The sequence below is a fragment of the Curcuma longa genome, unplaced genomic scaffold, assembly GCF_044706935.1.
Source record: "Curcuma longa cultivar G26 ecotype Majalengka, Jawa Barat unplaced genomic scaffold, ITB_CL_G26_1.1 contig_26966, whole genome shotgun sequence".
NCBI classification, from domain to species: domain Eukaryota; kingdom Viridiplantae; phylum Streptophyta; class Magnoliopsida; order Zingiberales; family Zingiberaceae; genus Curcuma; species Curcuma longa.
This window is the reverse complement of record NW_027433271.1, coordinates 14997-24906: the sequence shown is the minus strand read 5'-3', so window position 1 is coordinate 24906 and position 9910 is coordinate 14997. Positions and strand designations below refer to the sequence as shown.

Here is a 9910-nt window from a genome sequence, read left to right as displayed (position 1 = left end):
AATATTGGCTTGTGAATTCAAGAACAGCCAATTTTTTATGCATTTCTCATGGGCCAAATAAGTTTACAAGCTTTATCCTTAAACCCTTTATTATCAAATGCATCTGAAAACTAATAAATAAATAAATTCAAATATATCTCTAAGTAAGCTTTTACAGAATACATCTAAAACTGTTTCGGCAAAAATGAAAGGTAACTCAATACATAATATATCACGAAAAATAAGAATACATGAAGATGTACAATAGTATAGATGGTAGAAGTAAGGGGGAGATAAATCTATTAGCTGGATTTCTGATCTAGTGTGTTATTGATATTAAATTATAATATGCCATTTATATAATTTTCAAACTAATTGAATAATCTTAACTTTTTTTATTTATACGCTTTTACTTTTATCTCTTCATATTTTAAATTTTTTAAATATATTTTAAAATTAATTTTAGTTTTTAAAATTACTTATTTGATTCCCGGCGCTATCATATACTCCAACGTGAATAACACAGGAGGATACCAAGTCTTAACGATTGAAGTAATATCAGATTTCTCAATCATTGGTGAACAAACAGTTTATGATGATACACAATAGTAGCCAACACCATAGAATGATAGACGAGCTCCAAGTTTTATCATCACCACAGTGTTCAAAGAAGTCGATCAATCTTTTAAACAACACGCAACGAATTCGTTGAACTGCGAACTTCATGGTTCACCACCTAAAACTTCCTTGGTGGTATTACAAGAACACATTTCAAGTGTCAGGAGTAACCATCAGATCTCGAGGGGACAGTAACCTCAATCAAATGACATTTCATGAGCCGCGATAGACATAAAGGATGTATTAGACAACATGTATATTACTGGAATCATGGCTAAACTTTATTCCATCAGCCAATGTACTTGGGCTGGTATCCATTGGCATAGCTCTTCTTCTTTGAACCACAAAGCTGTATGAAAGTGGTAAAGATTAGAGAGAGCTACTAGTGAAAGGACATGAGAAAAAACTTCAAAACAAACCATATTTGTTTATTTATTTAAATGTGTTCGTTATTCTGATCATAAAATGATTGTGGTTTTGTTGTTTCCAGCAACTTGTGTCTTTTAGTAAATTCTCCTTCCATTGGTATGGATACAAGTAGACCATGGATAAGTTGTCACAATTAGTAGAAATGACCATTGATCTTTTCCTACTCATAATCTATATAAATGTTCATGAGCTACAGAGTTAAACATTAGTACGCTCATCTTCAATCTTCCTAAGAAAAAAATTATAAATTGTATAGTTTCTAGAAAGGATAAAAGAAGAGGGTTACATTAAGTTGCCAACCAGCGTTAAATTAAGATAAATACTCAATAAATGAATCTATTAAACTATTATGTTAATGCTAGGTTGTTCTCCGGAAGGAACGCATTGTAGGGTCTGACTGTAACATCTCGACAAAGACCGCTACATCTCCAGAACTCGAGTGTAGTGATAAATATGTAAGAGTCTGTGTTACAAGGTTTGACTGTAATTTATCGGCAAGGACCACATCTCCATGAAAACTTGGATATAGTATTAAATAGGTAAAAGTTCTCACACCATAAGTTGAATAAAAATAAATATTATAGGAAAACTGATAGTCTAAGATTTGGAACGTGCAACATAGAAACTCTCGTTGGTAAAAGCAATGGGGGTAATAGATAGGATGATTGAGAGAAAAATTAATATTTTGTGTTTACAAGAGACAAAATAGATAGAGGAGAAAGCAAAGATAATAGAGAACTCGGGTTTTAAGTTATAGTACATAAGCAAGAGTAAAACAAGAAATGAAGTCAGTATTATTATAGCTAGTTCGTTAAAGGATAAGATTGTAATCGTAGTTAGAAAAGGGGATAGAATTATGGCTCTCAAGATAGTAGTGGAGAAAGAAACTATAAATGTAATTAGTGTATATACACCCCAAGCAAGATTAGATGAAGATACCAAATCAAAATTTTGGGACGACCTTAATAAAGTATTACAAAATGTTCCGCCAAATGAAATGATTTTATTAGGAGGTGATCTAAATGGGCATATCAGAGTGAAAAATCAAGATTATGAAAGGGTGCATGAGAATTATGGATTTGGAACAAGAAATGAAAAAGTGAAACTATATTGAATTTTGCAATAGCATATGACTTTATATTAACTAATATATTTTTTAAGAAAAAAACAACACTTGATCACATCTACAAGTGGGAATAATAAATCATAGATTGACTTTATTATGATTAAGAAGAGGCATAGAAAGATTTGTAAAGATTACAAGATCATTCTTGGAGAAAGCTTAACTACCCAACATAGATTAGTAATATTGGATATACATCTTAAACATAGTATTAATAAAAGGAGAATATACACGACTCTTAGAATTAAGTGGTGGAAGTTAAAGAATGAAAAATAAAACATATTTAAAGAGAAAATAGGAATACAAGTATTATGTGAAATATATGATGACTCTAATACAATATGGGATAAGATGACATTAAAATTGAAAATAATAGCCAAAAGTGTATTCTGTGAGTCAAAGAAGCATGCACCACCAAGTAAGGAATCTTAGTGGTGAAATGAGAAAGTACAGAAGAAAATGAAAGAAAAACGAACAACCTATAAAGAATTATATATTTGTAAGAATAAAGAAAAATTTTAAAAATATATATAATAGCTAAGAAAACAATGAATAAAAAATAGCTAAGAATGAAACTTTTGAACGGTTATATGAAAATTAGATATAAAAGAAAGGAAAAAAATATTTATAGAATAACTAAAATGAAAGAGAGAAACATAAAAGATCTTAACCAAATAAGATGTATTAAAGATGAATACAATAGTGTATTAATAAATGATGGAGAAATAAAATAGCGATGGAAGAAATATTTTCATTAACTTTTTAATGAAAATTTATGTGATCAACTTAGCTTAGGCAATTTAAATAGATTAAATGAGTATAAAAATTTAAATTTTTATCGTAGAATTCAATCTTTAGAAGTAGAATAAGTTTTAAATGGAATGCAAAATGGGAAAGTCGTTGAACCAGATGATATTCCGATAGAGATATGGAAATGTCTAGAGAAACAAGATATTGAATGACTTACAAAATTATTTAACATGATATTAAAAATAAAAAATCTGATCAATGGAGGGTAAGTACTCTAGTTTTTTTATATAAAAATAAGGAAAATATACAAAATTATACAAACTATAGAGGTATTAAACTAATCAGTCATACCATGAAATTTTGAAAAAAAAAGTAATAGAAAAGAGAGTAAGGAAAGAGACCACGGTGATCGAAAATCAATTTGTGTTCATATCTTGAAAGTCGACAATAGAAATTATATATCTGCTCAGACAACTAATTGAAAAAAATCGAGAACAAAAGCAAGATCTACATATGATATTCATTGACTTAGAAAAAGCTTATGATAGAATTCAAGAGAAATTACATGGAGAATTCTAGAAAAGAGAGATGTTAGCGTAACATATATTAAACTAATTAAGAATATGTATGAGGATGTAATGACCAGAGTAAAGACTTCAGGCAGATTAACTAAAACATTTCTAATAAAAATAGAGTTACATCAAGAATCAGATCTAAGTCTCTATCTTTTTATACTAATCATGGATGAATTCACTAGACACAAGTACCGTGATGCATGTTGTTTGTAAATGATATTGTTTTGATAGATGAGATATATGAAGGAGTAAATGTTAAACTAGAATCTTGATAGGAAACACTAGAAGTAAAAAATTTTAGGTTTAGTAGAGTAAAGACAAAATATATGAAATTTAAATTTAACAATATTAGACGTAATGAGACAATTATTAAGATAGAAGATGACGAATTGGCTGAAAATTAAGAGCTTTTAAGTATTTAAGATCATTTTTGCAAGACGATGGAAGGATTAAGAGAGATGTCTTATATAAAATAGAAGTAGGATTGTTGAAATGGAGAAGAGCATTGAGTGCTTTATGTGTTCGTAAAGTACCTTTAAAACTTAAAGGGAAGTTCTACAAAACAGCAGTTAGACCTAATATGTTATATGACGTTGAATGTTGGACTATGACTCGAGCACATAAGTAGAAGATGAAAGTTGCAGAGATGAGAATGTTAAGATAAATGTGTGGTCATATGAGGATGGACAGAATAAAAAATAAGAGCATTAGAGAGAAAGTTAGAGTTGCATCTATTGAGGGAAAACTCCGAGAAACACATTTAAAATGGTACGGATATGTACTTAGACACCAATAAATGTTTCAGTTAGTCGATGTAACACTATGATAAATACATCCATCAAACAAGGAACAGGAAGACTAAAAAATACTTGATTAACAACAATAAAATAAGATAAAATTTATTTAAATAAAGATGATAATATAATAGGAGATAGAGCCCAATACACAGAAAAATCCATATAACTGATCCCACCTAGTGGGATAAAATTTGGTTGTTGTTGTTGTATAATTTTTAGAAGTCTTTCCTTTATATTGTAAATCATTCTTGCAAAATAATTCAAATTACCCTATATGTAGCTTAATGGATTATAAATTGGGTTTTGTAGTATAAATTTAAAATTATTTTAGTCCGATCGAACCATAACCTCCATCAAGATCATTGGTTCTTCTCCTCCTTATTGTTCTTTGGATTCTGCTCGGTAGTTATTCTGATTTTAGCCTTGTTTCATGGTCCAAACCTGACCAACTTAACCAAGTATAAATTAGGTAAAGTAGATCACAAGCCAGTTGGTCCTAACAGACATGAGGCCCAACTAGTATATAAAAATATATACCAGCAGGTCAACTAACTGATAAAGTCACCCGATGACCATAGAGTGGGTGGGAAGGATCACAATTTGGTCCTTTATAGTTTCTGCCTCAATCATGGCACCAAGTGATCGACTCCAATCATATTGTTACCATTGTGTGTGTCAAGCATGTTGGTACAAGTTTGTCTAGACATTGACATTGCGAAACAACAAAGAAGTCAAAAAGGAGTGAACAAAAGTTCAAATGGATCAAGATCGACCGGAGATTCGACAAAATAAGTTTCACAGGTGCAAATAGAGTTGTAAAACCTAGCAACTATTGGCAGATGAAATCCCAAAGGTCAAGATGGACCAAATACCAAGTAGATGAAGGAAGACCTTGAAACCTCTTGGTAGAGGAGAAGTCCTAGTAGATCAAGGACAAACAGATACCAACATAGAAAAAAATTCAAGAAGTAAACTCTTGACAGGTGAGATGTGAAAGAGCAACTTGTATTTTGGGCAAGTAATTAACTAAAAAACATTTGTTTTAAGGTCAAAGTCAATGGATTAGTCAATTGGTACTAATAAACAGTCAACTACAGCATATGGTTGACCAAGACTTGTAATAGATTAATCTCTGTTCTAAATCTAGCCAATTGAAAGCAAAGATCATTCGATTGTTATTTAAATTCAAATAATATAAACGTTAAACAGGATATATTTTGGTTCAATTGACTAATAGTAGTAACTAGTCAACTAATGACACAGTTAGCAGAAAATATGGCCAACAAACAACACACTCATCTCATGCGATATCGACCGCGATAAAAATCTTGATCAATCGACTAATGGTAAGTAGTGATCGACTTCAGCAAACGACGAGTTCAGCAAATGACACAATCAAAGGATGACAAAATCACGATCAAAGGGATTCAGTCACGATTCTATCTAGTTCAGTCAACTAAAAACCAATCAGCAGATGAATACATCCAGATCCAAGTGAAACAGAAAAGTCTCGAAGATTAATTTAGATGAATCCACTGAAAATTGAATTTGTGAACAATTTACAAACAATCGACTGACGGCAGCAATGATTAGATAACAGCAGCCATTGTGGATAAAGTTTAATAGTGGATTAGATGACTAATCAATGGTAATTAGCCAACTGATGATAATAGATCAGCCAAGAGAAAGCAACTCAACTAGAGCATCCAAATTCATTCTACAACATTCAAGAAACAACAAAGTGTGCTCCATTTAGAGCAAGATTCTGTGGCTTTTAAGTTTGTCATTTAATTCTTCCTATTCCATAGTTTTCAGAATTAATGTTGTTTCTCTTTCACTTCAAATTTTCATCTCTACTACTATTCAAATTATTTTGTTGTAATCAATTTTGTAAAAGGTTTTTCTGTCTTTTGGGTTTTCAAAAGGAAAGTATAGTGCTTTAAGGGACAAGTCACCTTATGAGTTCATAGACTGTGGAGTAGGAACCCAAAGTTCCAAACCACGAAAAATACCTATCTCATTTTCTTTTGTTTATCGTTGTTAGATTCCTTTGCTATTTGCATAATTTATTTTACTACAATACACGCAAGTTTTCTTGAGACAAATTCCATTGCACATCTTTCTAAAGACTTAAAATATTTTATCGTGATTTTTGAAAACTCTGTTCAATTCCAATCCTTACAAGATCTTTAGAAAAGATATCTTATTTCTACTGGGTGTTTCAAAATTTGTAATCTCTCTAATTTAGCTATAATTCTAATTTGAAAATACTTTTCCACCACATTTAAACAACTTTGATAAAGCTTTTCAAGTTAATTCCACACACACACACATACATGGGTGCGCACACACCCCACCCCCTTCTAGCATCTATCTCATCCAACACTAAAATTAAGAATGATTAAGAAAAAACATATTAAAGGAAAAAAACATACTTCTGATTGCTTACTGATATAGGAAGCTATTGTAAGTATTAGTTTTATATAAATCCGATTAATCACTAGTATCTAAAGAAATACACTGAACATGTAAGTCACACTTGTATCCTAAACAAAAAAGTGACATACACAGAATTTCCAGTTTCTTGATGGAAAGGTATGATAAACATATAGGTTTTATATATACATCTAAGTTCATCAAACCTATTGAGAGAAGGGAAATTTCACCAAATTCTTTCTACGCTGAGATGGGGTTACCTACAGCCTTACCTACCAATCATAGAGTTTGGTGCATCATTTAAACCTGTTAGAACTAACTAGCCAAGCTAGAGGACAACCATATTTAGTCAAGTTCAGGCAAGGGGGAAGGACAAGTGTCTTGCCCCAGGTTCTGGCAGAAATGGGTGGGGACACCTCTCTTCATTTTCTAATTGAAAGAGACTATTTGTCAAGCCTAATGCAGTTCTGTAGAACCTAAATGTTATTAACTACTTTGGAACAAGCTAATCATCACTTAAACAAGTCTAAATGGTCTGCACCCTAACTGAGTCATGGGCAAACCACAAATCTAACCAGATTAACAACTAGAGATCTCATAGAATGGTTACTTCTCCACCATCATAATGCTCATACAACAAACACATCCTGATTATGTTGATCCAAAAGGCAAAGGAAAAGGTTGGGCATGGGCATGTATCTCTTTTCAGTGTATATTCTGCATGGAACTTGTACAAGGCGTTATAAAGACTTACCGACTTCACGGTGGCCATTCTCAGGGCTGTCACTTCCATGTACAACATTTCTGCAAAAGAAATGAACATGATATGCAGCCAAAATTTAACACAAAATAGATACAAAATGAATTGCATTAAAATACGAAATTGATTCTATTAAGTGAAATCAAATTGCAAACCTTCCTGTTTGAACTGCCAGGTCACCTCGTATAGTTCCTGGTTCAGCTTGAAGAGGATTTGTTGCTCCTATGAGCTTACGTGCTGATGCAACAACACCAACACCTGCCCAAGCCTTTCAAAAAACAAAAAGTCAAATCCAAGAATAAAACCAAAATTAGTTTGTATATCTTTTGTATAATAAAAATTGTATGCCTGAAAATATACCATACAAACAACCGGGCCTGAAGTTATATAATTTATCAACTTGGGATAGAAAGACTTGTCTTTGAGATCCCTATAATGTTCCTGTCAATTAAATAACATCAGAAATGGCATTATCATTAAGAAATAAACAGGACATTGTAAATGATATTTTCATCAGAAATGACCCAAGTAGCATAATCTTTTAAAGGAACAACTTCTATGACGATGGAAAAGGATCAAGTTTGGCATTTATGCCCCATGCTCTCCAAATAGTATGAAAGCCTTTCAGCTCATACTGCTCACACTCCTGAATCTTAACAGTGGTCGCACTCAGAATCATTAGTGTACATACATTGAAAGAGACAGAATGTGTCGGTCTCCTTCCCATCTATATTGATCAGGAAAAGGGAAGAAGCTCATGCAAGAGTTTTTCCTTGATGGATCCCTGAACTTTATTGATGATTCAAGGCTTTTTGGACTTGTGTAGCCATGGCACAGTTAGAAAATTGTACCCTTACAGTCAGAGAAACTACAGCACAGAATGACATTTTAGACCTTGAATTATACTGGCCAATTTTTACACTTCGGTGATAATTGAGTTAGTCAGTTGAGAATCAATTATAAAGGAAGGAACAGGAATATTTTAACTCGAATATCATAAAACAATAGGTGTATCTGAAATCAACATCATACACAATCAGTGAGTTCTATTGTTGTTCAGAAATCATGAGGGCATATAATATCTGATAAACATAGAATAACAGTGTTAAGAAGGTTCCGAGTTGAATTGTTGCTATATCATATTGACAAGCCTACCTAATGGGTAAAGCAAACATTCAACTAGTTAGCTTTAGGAAAACTACATAAATCACTCCTAAAATAAATACGATCACAAGTTGAATTAAAACAGTTTTTTACTAAAGAGATCATCAGGTGCAACTAAACCGTCTAACACCAACGCTAAAAGAAAAATAACATAGTACAATACAATCAGTAGTCTGATTTAGTTTGATTAAGTAGCACCATTCCCTTTCAGATATCTGATATCAACCACTAGTTACCTAATCAATAACCTCTGAGGAAAAAAACAATAATTAAACTGAAACCAACTCAGGAAGCAAACCTCAGCTAACTCCTTTGGGCACTGGAAAAGCTTCAAGCCTTTGAGCAAAAAACCCTTCTTCTCAAACCGGGAAATGATTTCCCCAACCTGAACCATTCACCCAAATCAACATCACCCCAAGCAGAGAAAGGCAGTAAAAGGCGAGGCGAAATAAACACAAAAACGAACGCTTACCAGTCCACGTTGCACACCATCCGGCTTTACCATGATGTAAGTCTCCTCAATCCCGTCCTACACAGAAAAGGCACGGAAAAGAACGATGCTCGGAATCAGATCGCGACTACCTTAAATTGAGGGGAACGTCAATTCCCCAAATCGAACGACGGAATAGAGAAAGGAGTTGGAACCATTGAAGCGACGAGGTGGGTGAGGAATACGCGCGTAGAACTGGTCCCAGCGCGGCGGGCGGCGCGACGGCGGGAGGAGGACGGGATGAGGCTGGGGAAGGGACCGGACTTCGAGGAGAGAGAGAAGGTCTGGGCGACGCCATGGGCACGGAGTGAAGCGCGGACGGCGGCATTCCTTGGCGGCGATGCGAGAGTTTTGGGCAGAGCAGAGGGGATTTTTGCGAGCACACCGACGGCGTCCATTTTCTTCTGCTGCTGGCCGCTCTTCTTCTCGAGCCTCGCCGACACCAGGCCTCTATCAGTTGATAGGTCACAGTTGAATAAATTGATTTTTTTTAAGGTGGTGTTTCTTATCGGGCGTTTACCAGACGCTCAAATCTCCGCAACCGCCTTCACCAATACGGCGCAAATAATATAATTTTTTTAAAATATATATATTTTTTTAAAAATTAAAATAATTTATCATATTTCTTATTTCAAAAATACTCTTATTCTAATAATATATTAAAATAAACTAATTTAATTTAATTAAAATATTATATAGATATAATATTTTTAGATTAAAATATTTGTTATCAACTTAAATAAAATTATTTAAACTTAATTGAACATGACTAAAAAAACTTTTAAATTA

The 9910-nt window shown here is 33.0% G+C and overlaps 1 protein-coding gene across 1 annotated transcript; it reads right to left on the bottom strand.

Moving 5' to 3' along the window:
* Positions 1-642: 642 nt before the first annotated feature.
* Positions 643-9595, bottom strand: LOC141818959 (uncharacterized). Its single transcript, XM_074706355.1, has 7 exons — positions 9277-9595; positions 9104-9160; positions 8930-9016; positions 7828-7908; positions 7623-7735; positions 7462-7511; positions 643-946 (listed from the first exon to the last, which is right to left on the bottom strand). Exons 1-7 carry the CDS (start codon positions 9517-9519, stop codon positions 879-881), a joined length of 699 nt encoding a protein of 232 aa, XP_074562456.1. The 5' UTR covers positions 9520-9595; the 3' UTR covers positions 643-878.
* Positions 9596-9910: the final 315 nt, after the last annotated feature.

What these genes read in the sequence shown, in the direction of transcription:
- LOC141818959 (XM_074706355.1), bottom strand. Translation starts at nt 9,519, where the DNA reads ATGGACGCCGTCGGTGTGCTCGCAAAAATCCCCTCTGCTCTGCCCAAA. An exon ending in GCCCAAAGGAGTTAGCTGAG is followed by an intron (nt 7,909 to 8,929) that starts GTTTGCTTCCTG and finishes TTTAATTGACAG; the next exon opens with GAACATTATAGGGATCTCAA. An exon ending in CTGGCAGTTCAAACAGGAAG is followed by an intron (nt 7,512 to 7,622) that starts GTTTGCAATTTG and finishes TTTCTTTTGCAG; the next exon opens with AAATGTTGTACATGGAAGTG.